Consider the following 16,498-nt stretch of genomic DNA (forward strand, 5'->3'; position numbering starts at 1 on the left):
GAAGGAAAACCGTCTTTTCTTTTACATGTGATTTCCTTTGTGAAAGTGCTTAAAGGGTCGGTCCGTATAGCCGTTGTGCTCACCCACTTAGCACTACGTGTTCTAAATCGTGTGCGAAAGTGTGAAATTACTTTTTAGACATATTCATTCTGAGTGCTTTATGCAGCATTAGTAATGGCTGGACCGTGAGTGGGCCTTCTGAATTATAAAGGAATATGTGACCAGATTAAAGTTAGTCAATTTAATTTTAACCCAAAACCTTTAAATTTTTTATTTTATGTGCTCAATATGTAGATATAAATATAAATAACTATATAGAAATGTTTACATTCATGCCATTTAATTCTTATGTATTTTTATATCTTGTAACTTCAATTTTTTACATACATATCACCTTACCTATGCATGGAAAGATGCATCGCTTTTGAAAGTTAAAATGAGGTTATTCTTTGTCATATGAAAGACTTGGATGGTGAAAATGTAAAATGTAAAGTTTTGGTGCTAGATTTGTAAATATATAGGAATTGAGTGATATGTGTGTAAATGCCCTATATACATATAGGAATTGAGTGGTATATGTATAATGTTTTTTATGACTATTGTTCTTGTTATGTCTTTTTTAATCAGATTCCTGTCTTTTTCGAATCCAAATGTGTTTTAAAATTGATTTGTCATCTTATCTAATTGGTGTACATTATACCTGCTCTATTATATTAAATTAGTAAAAAGCAAATGTGTGGAGATATATTATTAAAATAGAAGCCATTCAATAAATTTCCTTTTGCTCCGGAAGAGTTTTGATTAATCCACTAGCTTAATTTTATGTATATTTTTGGGGTAATTTAGGACTTTATTTAACAGTGCTTTCATATATATAATATATATATATATACATAGAATAGTGTTAAACAATTTTATTTAAAATACGTATTTTATTTTTATACTTAATAGAAAATTATATGACTTGAATATTCCTTGGTGATAATAGCAATCCAGTTGCTGATTTATATAACAATATCGATAGGTAAATGTGAAGGATTTGGTTTATCTGCTGTCTTCACAGGTAGGCCCAATACTAAAGTAAACCTATTCCAACGGTCTAGCCCGCCCTTTATTTCATGAATTAGCTGTAACCAACAAAAATCATCATGATTTCATTATAATTAATTGCATGACAATTAACATAATTTGATCTTGCATTAAATGATTACCTAATATTGCTTCTTTGTCCTTTTATTTGGATACTACCTTGTACTCAATTGCAAAATGGGAGATTTACGCGTATACCACTCAATTTTTACGTATTAACATATCTATCATCTAAATCCTTACTTTTTTATTCAAATCATCTTAGCTTTGCAGGAAAAAAAAAAAAAGATAATTCAATTTTTAAAACTAATAATTCAATTTTTAAAACTAAAATGAGAGATTTGGGTAGTACTAATGGAGAAAAAAAAATTTGATGCTAGATATGCAAATACACAAGAATTGGGGTATATGTAAGTGAATGGAAAAAATATTACATCCATGATTCCGCAGGTAGAGTTACGTGTGAAACCCAATGAAATCACGGCACACGCGTGTGAAACCCAATGAAATCACGCCACACGTGAAAGTGAGAAAAAAAATTCGGTCCGGTAACACGGCCTCCCCGTTTTATTTAGGTGTTATTGTATTATGGGAATATTTCTGATGCTATAATAACACAATAAAACATAAATAACACACAATAACATCTGAATAACACGGGAGGAATATTCCCCTGTGTTTCTGGACCGATTTTTTTTTTCTCACCTTCACGTGTGTCATGATTTCATTGGACTTTGCATGTAACTCTACGTGCAAAGTCTTGATATAATACTTTTTCATGTGAATGATCCCTACAAAATGCACTCTGTTTGTTTATATTTTAATTTATTCAATTTATTTATTATTGGCACTAACAAGTTGCTATCAGTTCATCTTACAAAGATAATTCCAATATCTTTTAATTTTAATTCTTTATTTTTAATCTCTGTTATTGATGTAAGCAGATATTCTGTTTTATGAAAATAAATATTTTATTGCATGCAGTACTAAAGGATCATTATTTAGCATAAAAATGTGATATGAGAGAAATCATATCTCAGTCCAACTGACCAGACATTTCATTCAATTCAAAGTTATGGTTTTTTTACATATAAAACCCTCAAGTTTTCTTATTTACATACATGACACATTTTTTTTCCTTTCATGGGAAGATTATATATTTCCAACTAAAAAATATAGATGAATAGATGCCATGATACTTTGGTCAATATAAATTAATGTATCTAAACCCTCAATTTCTGCCATATAAAAAAAACTAATCAATAATGAGCATGTTACCCTCTACGACTTTTGTTTTAATTATATCAACCGTTAAGCACTATATAATTAAAAATTATTTATTTATTTTTTATTAAAATGAGCAGTTGAGTAACATATCCCGCAAACTTATATCATTATTTATATAGATATATAATAATATGAATAATGATTATTGTAGACATTTTTTTTAAGGAAAATCTACATTAACATTTGATTGGAATTTTTAATTCAATTTTTTTGTTATAATAGTTTTTAAATTTCTATATTTATTTTGAAATATGTTCTCAAGTAATGACTATCTTATCACCAGCTTATCAGGATAAGCTGCTTATCTGGATAAGCTAAATAAGTTGCAGCTGCCTCAAACTGACCCTTAACCTCAAACAAATTGTCCAACATATGTGCAAATATAGTGTGACATTGGGATCTAAGCGATTACCCTATATGAAAATGTAAAGAAGGATTAATTTTATTTTATTTTTTCTCAAAACGCATAATACAAGTTTAATTAATTAATCTATTGTATTATTGGTTTTGAAATAATTAAAAATTTAATATTGAAAAAAATTAATACAAATATTTATACACAAATTTAATATTTCCTTACATTTGCAATGAAGCCTTTTTTTAACCGAACAATCTCAATTCATGTAAAAAATAGTCAGTATTTAAAAATTAAAAATAAATGTAGAAAAAAAATGGTGTTAGATATGTAAATGCATAGGGACTGGATGATACATGTAATTCCCTATAAAAAATATTTTATATATATATATATATATATATATATATATATATATATATTGATAAAAGCTCAAATAACTATTTAATGGGGCCAATAGAATAATATTATGTAACAATCAATAATCATTTAAAACAAGAAAATGATATTGACTGCGCTTCTTATACCCCCCTTAATTTCCCCAAAAAGGTTACCCAATAATTGTCATTTATTATTTAAAAAAAATATTTCAAAGAACAAAATATGCTACTTTTCTCTTTCAAATAAAATCACATGTCTTAGTGTTTATTAAATCAAATAAAATGTTCTATATTTTCTAAGCACTATTTCTAGTAGAAACTACTAAAATGTTAGAGGCTGTTTGGGATCTTTTTTAAATATATATATATATATATAATTTAAAAAAAAATTATTATTCATAATGAGATTGAGTGATAAATTATTTAAACTATATTTACTTGATAATTAATTTTTAATAAAAATATTAAATTTAGTTCATTATTTATCAAACAATAAATTCATGTAAAGCCTCCCTAAAATAGTAAAAAGTTCTTACTCATGGCCACAATTAGTGAAGCATGTTACTAAAGACTAATATTAATCTCTCTCTCTTTCACCGACAAGCACTTCCTCCTACTTACTCCTCTCTCTCTCTCTCTCTCTCTCTCCTGCTCTCTCCAGCTATGCTCACTCCCTCTTCTTCGTTCCTCTTCCTCCTCCTCCTCTTCCTCCTCCTCCTCCCAGCCGCCCACAGCCGAAAGCTTCTCCAAGATCCCTTCTTTCCCTCAACCCAATCACCACCGCCGGCGAAACCTCCCGCCGCCCCCTTCACCAAATACCCCTTCTCCTCCGACTCCCCTCCTTTCTTCCCTCAATTCCCTCCCCCTCCTCCTCCCTTTTCGTCTTCCAACCAGCCCACCTTCCCCGCCAACATCTCCTCCCTCGTTTTCCCCAATTCCTCCACCTCTTCTCGCCGCCGATCCTCCTCCGCCAAACTCTCCGCCGCTGTCCTGCTCCCCCTCCTCACCTTCTCCATCATCTCCCTCACCCTCGCCTTCTACCTCCGCCGCCGCTCCCGCAGTGCCAGCAGTGCCACTCATTCCCCTCCTCCTCAAAAGGCCAACCTTTTCCCTCCCAATCATTCCGACGTCTGTGAAACCGGTAGCTCCCCTGAGCTCCGGCCGCTGCCTCCTCTGTCCAGACAGGTCCATCACCACAATGCCGATGTACGGTGCTCCTCGCCATCGGAGGAGTTCTACTCACCGAGGAACTCTTCGTTGGGAAGGGGTTCGAGCTCCCAAAAGGAATTCCCAACGGCGGCCATGGAGGCTTGCGTGTCGGGTAACGAGACATTGAGTACCACTCCATCATATCCCTCCTCTGGCTCCGAATCTCGCTCGCCGCGGGCGATGTCTCCGCCGTCGGGCTGGAGCCCGGAGAAATCGACGGCGAAGTCTATGAGTTTGAGATCTAGTAGCGGAGGATTTAAGGCTATGAGCTCGCCGGAAATGTCCTCGCCTTCAATTCCGGAGCCGACGGGGAAGACAGTAAAGCAACCTTCTCCGATTTCTTCTTCGGTTGAGAAGAAGTCAGATCTGAAGTCAAGTGAACTGATAGTTCCCCTGCAGAAGAATAAAAGCTCATCTTTTGAAAATCTTCAGCTTGTGGAGAGAAATGGGGAGGTTGAGGCCAATCCGTTGAAATCCACGCCAGCACCACCTCCGCCGCCGCCTCCGCCGCCGCCTCCGCGCGCTGGATATTGGGAGAGTAAAATAAGAAGATCTCTGTTGAACAGTCCACCTTCTCTCGTCTCTCCAAACCCGATCGCTTCCACCAAATTTGCAGAGATCCATTTAGAGAATCAGGAGAAGAATGAGGAGACACCTCGGCCGAAACTGAAGCCCCTACATTGGGACAAAGTGAGAGCTAGCTCAGATCGAGCAATGGTGTGGGATCAGCTCAAATCAAGCTCTTTCCAGTAAAAAAATTGAACAATTTTCTTCTCTTTGATCATAAACTGAACTTATTATTCCTTTTTTCTCTTAAAAATCGAAACTTTATGAATCTCTTTTTTTTTTCAGGGTGAATGAGGAGATGATCGAGTCCTTGTTCCTCTGTAATGGAACTAACAGCAAATCGAAGGAGACGAAGAAGACGCAGTTGCTCCCTTTGCCCAAACAAGAGAACAGAGTTCTTGATCCAAAGAAGTCTCAGAACATTGCCATATCGCTGAGGGCTTTAAATGTCACTAAGGAGGAGGTCTGCGAGGCCTTGTTGGAAGGTGATAATCAAAGCCTCTTTTAATCTAGTTTAAATTACATGTTCTAAATGACTCACCCTTCACTAAATTTTTCTTCTTTTGAAAAAATAAATTGTAGTTTTTAGAGGTCGTTGAAGATGCTTATGACGAATGCCGATCTTAAACTCATCATGATTTTAGGTTGATTCCTTGGCTTTGGTGGATTCTTGATTTAGGGTGTTTGAGTAGGTTCGGGGAGCTTTATCGAATCATTGAGAGCACATAAATAGAAGAAAATAAAACACATGTTGGTAATCTTTTCATAAGTTCACATAATTTATGTGCATTTCTTATTGTCGTCGCTGTAGATTTTACTATGATGATGACAATGATGATGAATGTTTTATATGAGAATATTCATGTTAAAAATCAGTTGCTCTTCATGGGATTTTGAATTTTTTTAGGAAAATTGTAGTTTTTTTAGCTCCTTGTAGATGCTTATGGTGATGCTGATCTTAGAAAACATCATTATTTTAGGCTGGTTCCTTGGTTTTTCTAACAATGGTGGATTCTTGGTTCTAAGATGTTGGGAGTAGATTTGACGGCTTTTCAAATCATTTTGAGCAATTGATCAAATAAATTGAAGGAATTAGAATACATGTTGATAACATTTTTGTATGTTCGCCCAATTTTGAGCATTTTTTATTGTCATCGCAATAATTTTCACTACAATGATGATAAAGGTTTGCGAGCTTTTTCGAACGATTGAGAGCAAATTAACACAATAAAATAAAGCACATTTTCATAAATTTTCTTTTTTTTTTTTGTATGTTGCTCAATTTATGGGCATTTTTTTTTGCTATCATAGTAGATTTCACGATGATGATGATGATGATGAGGGTTTTACATGAAATTTTTGTGGCTTCTCTTTTACCCCTTGACATACAAAACCTTAGTGACAAAGCATTATTTAAAATGATAAAGAAAAGCTAAGATAATTGATATTAAAATGTGAAATTATAAAAATATCCTTTCAATGAATCAATTCTCAAAGATTGGATATCCTTAATAGGTTGTAAACATATTTAATATGTATAACATATGTTTTGTACAACATTAATTAAACTCCACAACTTAAACATTAGAAGTTACCTTCACTTAGACCTACATGTCTAGAATCTTCATAAATAAAAAATACCTTAATGTAATCACAATTTTACGCACAACGTGATTGATTTCTCGATTTGTTGTTATGTTGTTCAAAGAAACTACAATTGATCTATAAATATATGTTTGGTATACATGAAAAGATGTGTTTCACTTTTTAAAAGTTAAAATAGTGGTATTTTTTATGCAACATGAAAGATCTAGTCGCTAACTATGTAAAGAAAAGGTGTGGTATGTATGTAAAAGCCCCATCTTTTTATCATAAATTTGATATTTTGGTCTGATTATGGAGAATATTGGTGATTTTATTGAAGCAGGGAACACTGAGGGCTTGGGAACTGAACTTTTGGAGACTCTTCTTAAGATGGCCCCTAGCAAGGAGGAAGAGGATAAGCTGAGAGAATACAATGATGACTCCTCCATCAAGCTTGGTCCAGCTGAGAAGTTCCTCAAGGCTTTGCTTGATATTCCTTTTGCATTCAAGAGAGTAGATGCAATGCTTTACATTGTCAATTTTGATTCTGAGGTCAATTACCTTAAAAAGTCCTTCGAAACTCTCGAAGTAAGCTCTCTCTCTCTCTCTCTCTATCTATCTATCTCTTTCTTCACTCTCTCTCTCTATCTCTCACTTCCACTCTCTTCTTGACATGTTTGATTGATGTTTGGAATGGTAGCATTTACAGGCAGTGTTTGTTATTTGGAACATTGTAAAATTGTTGTTGTGATGGGTGTCGCATCATTGAATTTGCTTTGAGATTAGTGCAATATAGTGGAGGATCCAAAAAAGTTTTCTCAACAAGGTGTAGAGAGCATAAATTAAATCTTTGTTTGAATGTTTACTGTTAAACTCCTCAAGCCCCTGCCCCCTCTTAAGTTCACCCTCGATTCAATGCACACGGAATCAATGAAATTGTATATATTGCACGCATCTCAAAGCAAATTCATACAAAAATATATTAAAATTTCATATTTTCTTGAATTACTTACTGTGAAATATGTAAATCCCCCTAAGATTTATACTAATTATAGCATTTGCGTAGGCACCACTCAATTCTTGTGTATTTACATATCTAACACTTCAGCACTCAGATTTACGTGCATATCACTCAAATCTTTAACATCACATTATAAATAGCACAAACACTATATTAGTAAAAAATAAAATACTTACTTATGATACCAATTTATTATAAATATAAATATAAGATGTTGGATATGTAAATACATAAGACTTGTATGGCATGTATGTAAATTTTCTCAAAGAAACAAAATAACTCAACTCTTTGGTTCTGCATTCAGGTGGCCTGCGAAGAGCTCCGAAGCAGCAAACTGTTCCTGAAGCTGCTGGAAGCCGTTCTGAAAACTGGCAATCGGATGAACGTCGGAACTAACCGCGGTGACGCTCGTTCTTTCAAGCTCGACACCCTCCTCAAGCTCGTCGACGTCAAGGCGGCCGACGGCAATACCACCCTCCTCCACTTCGTCGTCCAAGAGGTCATCAGAGCAGAGGGCTCTCGCCTCTCCTCCACCACCACCACCACTACCACCCAACCAAACTCCCTCCGCGACGACCTCGAGTGCTGTCGCCGCGGCCTCCATGTCGTCGCAGGCCTCGGCAGCGAACTCAGCAATGTCAAAAAGTCAGCTTCCATGGACTCCGATGTTCTCAGCAGCTACGTCTCCAAACTCGCCGGAGGAATCAGTAAGATAGCAGAGGTTCTGAAACTCGCCGGAGATGGAGACCAGAGGTTCAATGAATCCTTGAGGAGCTTCATGAAGAAGGCAGAGGATCAGATCATACAGGTTCAGGCTCAGGAGAGCGTCGCACTGTCCTTAGTGAAGGAGATAACAGAGTACTTTCATGGCAACTCTGCCAAGGAAGAAGCTCATCCTTTCAGGATCTTCATGGTGGTTAGGGATTTCTTGTGCATTCTTGATCAGGTTTGCAGGGAGGTGGGGAAAATAACGGATAAAACCATTGCGAGCTCCATTCGACAGATTCCGGTGCCGGTTAACCCTAATCTGCCCTCTCTGTTCCCAAAGCTTCGAGCTTTGAGGCCGGAAAGCTCTGACGAGGAGGGCTCGGCGTCGCCATTGTCGTCCTAGTGGTTAGTTAGATTGAAAAATGTTATCTTGGAGGAGATGGATGGCTCCATGAGGCAAAATTTTGCTGGTTGTGATGTTAGAAAGCCAGCACTGTCTTTCTAGTAGATTCAGGGTTCTTTATATAAATTTTTTTTTTTTTTGGATGTCTGTAAAATGAATGTAAGAGATTTTCAAATTCTTTATGGTAATGTTTATGTAGAGGAAGAAATAAAATTTTAAAATGCGGATGGTAATAAGGCAGAAATTTTTTTTGGAAGATTTACATATGTACCACTCAATTTTTAGTTATACCTAAGCTTTATTTTTAGAAAAAAAAAATATTGCATTGGGACTCCGCAAATAAATTTACATATAGAGTCCAATGAAATCACGTCACGTAGATGTGACAAAAAAAAATCGGTCTAATAACACGGGAATATTCCTCTTGTGTTATTCATGTGTTATTATATGTTATTCAGGTGTTATTGTGTTCTAGAAATATTTTTGGTATTATAATAACATATCAACACATCAATAACACTTGAATAACACATAACAATACCTAAATAAAACACAATAACACATGAATAACACAGGAGGAATATTCTCTTGTGTTGCCAGACATATTTTATTTATTTTTTTCAGTTACTGTCATGTGACGTGATTTCATTGGACATCTTAGATTTGGGCGGCGGAGGCGTAATTCAGAGAAATTATAAGGGTTAATCTCTAAATAAATTAAAATTGGGTGATATGCATGTAAAAGTCCGCCATATTAATACTCAGAATTTAGTATGAATTGTTTGGCACTGAAGAAGAGAAATTGCGTATTTTAAGATATTTGAGAGCACGAATTTCCAAAAATTTGAGGATTTATTTACTGCGGACTGAAGATCGCACGAATTTTAAGAAATTTGAAGTTAAAAAATTATGAGGGTAGACCGCACGAATTTCAAAAAGTTTGATGAAGCACGTGTAAAATTAGCACGTGCGAAGAAAAATTTCCGCCCCTCATTTTAGGAAATTCGTGCGCTGTCTTCAGTTCGCAGGAATTAAATCCTCAAATTTTTGGAAATTCGTGCGGACTCCTCAGTCCGTAAGTATTTAAGCCCTCAAATTCTTGGAAGGTCGTGTGCTCTTCTCTTCTGTGGTGAGTTTGAATTATAGCTTTGCTGGGCACTTTGTATTATATTTTGATATTCATTTATTTAAAAAAATTAATTTATTTAAATTTGATGAAAATATTAAAAAGAAATGTATAGTCGTCATCAAATTGATTATAAATCATGGAAATATTATATCAAATTTGTTGTTTTAAATAGTCGGTCATGCACTTTATTTAATTTGATTTTATTAAATGTAGAATTAAATACATTATATTATTTTATTTTATTTTATTTTATTTTTTGAGTGAGCTAAAAAATCAGCAATAGTTACTGTTTATTTATTTCTAAATTTGGCCCTTTAAATAATTTTATTTTAATTGTCAAAAGTAGAATTTTTTAGTAGTACATTATGATATTACATTTTTTAACTCCTGTTTGAGGAGGGTCTGTACTAAGTTATTTATGGTATTTTATGAGTATAGGCTTATCATCGATCATACTTATTTTATTTGGGGTCGACGGGGTTAGCTTGGTTGCGTTTATTTGGTAAGATTTTGTCGGTCGATTCAACCTAAGTGACTATCTTCCATTCCTAATAAGGAGTCATTGGGCTCCCATGTGTTGTCAGAGATTCTTTGTGAAAATGAATTTTTCATTGTGTCAGCTCCATTGTGGGATATGATATTACATCGAGTTGGCTTCCCTGTAGCAGATGGCACGAACGCTTTCTTATCTCACTTTCAGTTTGATGGCTCACACTTGGATCACTCGGTCATCTTTTTGTCCACCTTTTTGGCTAGGCCATTTTTAACCTTGTTGACTTGGCTCGTTTGATCATGTGGGCCTCACGATCTCCTTGTAGTAGAACCGTCTTAGTTGTATTCTTCTATTATGGACTTTTGGATCTCTTTAAGATCAATCCAGATGCCTTTTTGATGTACACCGACCATTCTTACTTCATAACAATTAGGTTTGGAAAGTCAAAATTATCTTTCTAGGTAAATTGAATGAGAAGACTTTGATAAATGTTTGATTTTAATATTTTTGGACAATTTTACTGGCCCGTTATATTGTTAATAATTTTAAAAAATCTAGTTTATAAAAAAGGCACAAATTAAACAAACACTTTTAAAAAAATTATATGCACCATCAAATTCCATGAAATTCGTGAGTTCTCTCTGTATGTATGGGAGTATATACAGATACATATAGATCAATATACATACATACATACATACATACATACATACATACAAATAAAATAAAAATAAAGCTGATAAAATACAAAAGGATAAACTACACATATAGATGCCCCAACTCCCATTCTTAGGAGAAAATATTAAGTGCAATATGCCACATGTTTGGAAAACAGATGATGCACAACAACCTATTCAGATCGTTGCCCGAACAAGCAGCTACTGCACGTAATATTTACTCCAATCTTCGAGAGAGATAACAACATTGCAGACTCACCATAGCATTTCTCTGGCTTGCAACTAATATAATTTAACATCATAAAGCTCAATTTTATCCTAATATTGTTCACAAAATAAGAAAACAATGTTAAAACTATCTCCTGACTCTTTCTAGGAGGTTCATTTTAGTCCTAAATAAATCACTTGACTTCTAATATATGCTGAAACATTCCCCAAAATGAATCATTTAGCCCTCTTAAATTGTCTTGTGGACTAAACTGATATTTTATAGACATTGGGACTAAAATCATCCAATGTAAATAATCATGAGACTAGGTTTGCACTTTGCTTTTAAAAAAATTATAAATCTGCCCCTGATTTCAAAATTGTAATCACCTCACAGATCCACAGTTCTTCATTCCCTCCCAGAACAAAGCAATTATTCAAAATGCTCACACAAGTACAAATAACTACAAAATGTCATCCTCTGCACAACAACACAAAGCCGTAGAAACTTTTGGTATTCCTTAACAAGTTTCAGAGAATTTCAAATTGAAACAAAATACTAGATTTAAAAAAATAAACAAATAAATAAGATCAGCTACAGAAGGGAATTGGTGGATTTGTTATTCCAGGCTAAAATTATGAAATCTGAGATCCATTTATTTCTCAAGATGCTGCAGAACGGACTCGGCGAAAATCTGCTGCCTGGAACAATAAACAGCCACAAAACATGTAATTATGAAATACCCCATTACATGGGTTGGAGAGTAAATCTAGAGTTGTTAGCTTGTAAGTGAAACAAATTGTTAGTGGGTTTATGAGCCAAATGTGTCTACGGCATGGGTTAAGTTATAAATCAGCTCATCAAACATACTATTTTATATATAAACAATAGCACACGATTCTCATGTATTTACATATCTCATGCCTAAACTTTCCTATTTACACAATAGCACTCAATATCACATAAAAAAATGCCCCACACATATAATATATGGGGTATTACATGCATAGCACACAGTTTTTATGTATTTACATATCTCACACATAAATTTTTATATTTACACACATAGCACTCAGTATCACATAAAAAAAATAATAAAAAAGGAAAGTTGCTGTAATTTTAGATGTATATTATAATAGAAAATGTAGATAGGACAATTATCCAAGCATAACTGCAATGAAATTCTACATTGTTTTTGATTTTATAATCTACTTACTAAGATTGCATATATTTTCATAGGAAAAACAAAAACTGTACTTGATAATTTGTTAAATGGACTAAGTAACTTAGTTTTAAACAGCTTTTATATTTCATATAAAAATATGACATTGGAGTATTAACCAATTCATATGTAAACAAAATATTTACGTATACCCAATACCCAGATTTCTAACTAGAAGTTGCCCACAAGAAAAGCCACGTCTTGACAAACAATATAAAAGCTCAGAATTGTTCGAGTAAACAACAAAGTTGCTTTTATTTTTTGTAGTTCACAATACCTGAAAAGGCATGCTGGGTGCTATTTTGTGGGGTCCATTAAATACCTATTTGGTAAGTAAATATGACAAAATTAAATGGCCTTTTTTTCATTAAATAATTAAAATATGGAAGATTTGCGTACATACCGCTCAATTTCTATGTATCTACATATCTAACACCTAAACTTTAATTTTTACATACATGTCACATTACCTATGAATGAAACGGTGCACATCACTTTTTAAAAGTTAAAATGGTGGTATGTTTTAAGTGATGTGAAAGATTTGGGTGATGAATGTAAAAAAAAAAAGTTTAGGTGTTAGATATGCAAATACATGAATTGGGTGGTATGTATGTAAATGCCCCTTAGCATATTGGCATCTGGAGAATCTGTTCCTGCTTCTTTATAGAAATTGGATGGTTTTACTGGAAATTGTGAAATGTAGGTATTTTCTACAGCATTACAGCATAAACATATGAAATGTTGTGAATTGCATTATGTTTTGTTAATCATATTTTCGATCAAAAACACACCAATAAGCAAAAAATAAATCACATTGTTTACATCGCAAAGTTAAAGCAAAAGGAGAATTTACATACTTCCTTTCAGTAAGCTTAGGACTCGGGCGGTAATATTTAAGATATCCATCCCAGGGAACCTTCTTCAGGCCAGCCCGAGCAGCAATCAAGTCTCTAACCCTACATAAAATTTGATAGATTAAAGAAAAAGATGAAGAAATGGAGGACAATCCCTTTAAGAGTATAAGCAAAAAACAATTATAAGAGTTATACATATAAAAAAAGAGCATTTACATAACACCCAATTCCTATGTATTGACACACCTAACACCAAAACTTTACTTTTTAAATTTGTAACACAAAAATCTTCCATGTTAGATAAAAAATACCACCATTTTAACTTTTAAAAAGTTAAATACACTTTCTCATGCATATTTAAGGCGGTGCGTATGTAAAAAAGTTTAGGTGTTAGATATGTAAATACATAGGACTTGAATGGTATGCATGTAAATCTTCCTTAACAAAATATCACCTTTCAGCGAATTCAATAGGCGTCTCTCCAGGCCTGAGATACTGAGGTTCTAGGTACCACACATCACATACAACAGCCCATGATGTCATCAGGCGGACTAAATGCATTGTAAATGATTGTCTGCCAGATTGTTCAAATGAGCATTACAAAGACCAGCTTAAAATATAATACAGTTATTGCAGCGATTGAACAGCTTCAGAATTTTATAAATTTCATCGCATCGATCATTAATGGCATATGGCAAATGATATACAATGTTAATTTAACAATGCTCTGAAAAATATCAAACAAGATCTGGGAAAGGATATTCTAATTAGGCAATACTATTTAGACAGCAAGAATGGCAAAAATACATCCCACAACCCTAATCACTCCTCTTTCTCATTTTCCTTCAACTGCCTCTGCATTGGCAACGTCTATCTTGAAAGGAAAATCAGTATGCCCTACAGTTGTGTAAAAAAATTGATCCAACACAACAACTTGATTTAAACCAATTGAAAGATAATAAGCCATAAACTTACTATTTCATTCAGCATGTGTTTAAAATAAACAAATAAACCCAATAAAATCCACTTATTACATATAACTCTGAACTGAGCTAACTCTGCTGAATTAAATCCTTTAGTGAAGGAGTTAGCCACCTGCTCTCTAGTAGCTATACGACTTAGTTCCAATAACCCGTTATTTAGCTTCTCCTCGATGAAAAATCAATCAATCTCCACGCGCTTAGTTATATTATATTGCACCGGGTTGTTAGCAATGTTGATTGATGACTTGTTGTCACACCACAACTTCATTTAAGTTCCCTGATCCACGTTGAGGCATCATCTCAACAGCTTTTAATGCCATGGCCCTGTTCTGTCTCTTTTGTTCATATTACTACAACTGACTAGTTCTTGCTCTTCCATAAGACCAAGTTCCCACCTACAAACATGCAGTATCATGATGTAGATCACCCGCCATCAACACAACTTGCCCAGTCATAATCACAAAAGAATTCAATATCTACATGCTCATTCTTCCAAAATATCAACTCATTCCCTAGCGCACTCTTCAGATACCTCAGAGTCTGACACACTGCATCCATATGTGACCCTTCCTTGGATCACGTATATAGCGACTCACCACACTTAAGACAAAAGAAATATCGGATCGAGTGTGACACAGATAAATCAAGCCGCTCGCCAGTCTCTGGTATCTAACGATCAACTGATTCACCTGTCTCTGTACGGAGCTTGACCTTCTGATTAATTGGAGAGACTGCAAGTTTGCACCCCGCATATCTATCTCCATGAGAAGATCCAGTACATACTTTCTCTAGAATAGGATCATCCCCTCAGGTCAATGGGTCACTTTAATCACAAGAAAGTATCTGAGTTATCCCAGATCTTTTACCTCAAATTATTTTCCAAATCTTCCCTTCAGTTGATTAATCTCTGTCTCAGCATCACCGATGATAATTATGTCATCCACATACATAGCAAGTATGGTAGTGTGACCTTAATGTTGTCGAAAGAATACTATGTGGTCTGCATTGATATGTTGATATCCCATGTTAATTATAGTCATTCTAAACTTATCAAACCGGACTCGAGGAGACTGCTTCAAGTTATACAGTGACTTTCTGAGCCTACAAACCTTGCCCACAATCTGGGATGCACTGAATCATGGTGGTATCTCCATATATGCCTCCTCCAATAACTCCCTATGAAGAAAAACATTCTTCACATCAAGTCGGAGTCTCCATCCATCATTCCTTGCTAGAGAAGTCAGTGCCCTCACCGTGCTCATCTATTCTACTGGTGCAAAGGTTTCATCGCAGTCAAATGACATCAATCTGAATGTACCCTTTTGCCATTAGTCCTGCTTTTACCTTCCCGTCTGGAGTTTGTTTTACCGTGAAGAACCACTTGCATTCAATTGTTTTCTTCCCTGTTGGCAGTAGTACAATCTCCCATGTTCGGTTTTTATCAAGAGCTCCAAGCTCTTCATGCATTGTCGCTTTCCACTTGGGATCATCTTTAGCAACCTTCCAACACTTAGGTATAGAAATAGAGTCCAATGATGCAATTAATGTTCCATGCAAAGGTGAGTAGAATGAGAAACAAAATTTGCAATGTCAAGTTCCCACCCAAAACAATCAAGAGGGTGTCCCACAATGCTGCATAAAGTCCTCCTTAACATCAGGGGCTAGGAGCAGGCGGAGGTGTAATAATATCACCTGAGAATTTTGAATCAAAAGTGGATGGTGTAGGTGTCTCAAGAGTTGGGGAAGCAAGAGACTTCTTAGCACTACAGACTCTATTCCCTCAGTTTGCTTCTTCCTCCATGTATACACCATTAGCTCACCTTCATCTTGAATCGACCACCTCTGGGATCAATCTCCCCGATTTCCGTCTCCTCGGTTGATTCATCCCACATCATAGGAATTGACATTTCTCCCACTTGCACTACTCCATCACTACTACTAACTCTCTCTTGTCTCATATATTCAGTGATTGTTGAGTCATCGAATGGTGAATTCACCTTTATAGTATTGTATGGTTCAAACTCTTTGAATGACATCCATACTCACAACTCAATTGAGCTCCAGCAAACAAAACCCTTCTGAGTAACAGAATAATTCACAAACACATGTTTTATAGCTCTGAGATCCAACTTCCCCACAGATGGTTTGTTGTCTTTCACAAAGCATACACATCCAAACACCTTAAATGAAAGAATCTCACTATTTTCTCCTTTCAACATCTCATAAGGAGACTTCCTCTTAAGCACTCTTGAGGGCATCCTGTTAATCAATTGAGCGGATGTCAACACTGCTTGCCCCCATAAGTGCTGTGGGAAATTCATTGTTATCA

The 16,498-nt window shown here is 35.0% G+C and overlaps 2 protein-coding genes across 2 annotated transcripts in view; one reads left to right on the plus strand and one right to left on the minus strand.

Moving 5' to 3' along the window:
* Positions 1–3,743: 3,743 nt before the first annotated feature.
* On the plus strand, positions 3,744–8,836 carry LOC110029747 (formin-like protein 1). The gene is made up of 4 exons (XM_020732173.1): positions 3,744–5,069; positions 5,173–5,372; positions 6,815–7,059; positions 7,797–8,836. The coding sequence occupies exons 1-4, from the start codon at positions 3,775–3,777 to the stop codon at positions 8,601–8,603; spliced, it is 2,547 nt and encodes an 848-aa protein (XP_020587832.1). The 5' UTR covers positions 3,744–3,774; the 3' UTR covers positions 8,604–8,836.
* A 2,775-nt stretch (positions 8,837–11,611) lies between these two features.
* The window catches only part of LOC110029690 (glycerol-3-phosphate acyltransferase 3), a 46,522-nt gene continuing 41,635 nt past the window's right edge, over positions 11,612–16,498 (minus strand). The window contains exons 10-12 of the mRNA XM_020732102.1: positions 13,641–13,760; positions 13,190–13,288; positions 11,612–11,811 (exon numbers count right to left, since the gene is read on the minus strand). Coding sequence (XP_020587761.1) covers positions 11,766–11,811; positions 13,190–13,288; positions 13,641–13,760 — 265 coding nt within the window. The 3' untranslated portion in view covers positions 11,612–11,765. The remainder of the gene's footprint in view (positions 11,812–13,189; positions 13,289–13,640; positions 13,761–16,498) is intronic.

The sequence above is a fragment of the Phalaenopsis equestris genome, unplaced genomic scaffold (genome assembly GCF_001263595.1).
Source record: "Phalaenopsis equestris unplaced genomic scaffold, ASM126359v1 Scaffold000600, whole genome shotgun sequence".
In the NCBI taxonomy this organism is placed as follows: Eukaryota; Viridiplantae; Streptophyta; class Magnoliopsida; order Asparagales; family Orchidaceae; genus Phalaenopsis; species Phalaenopsis equestris.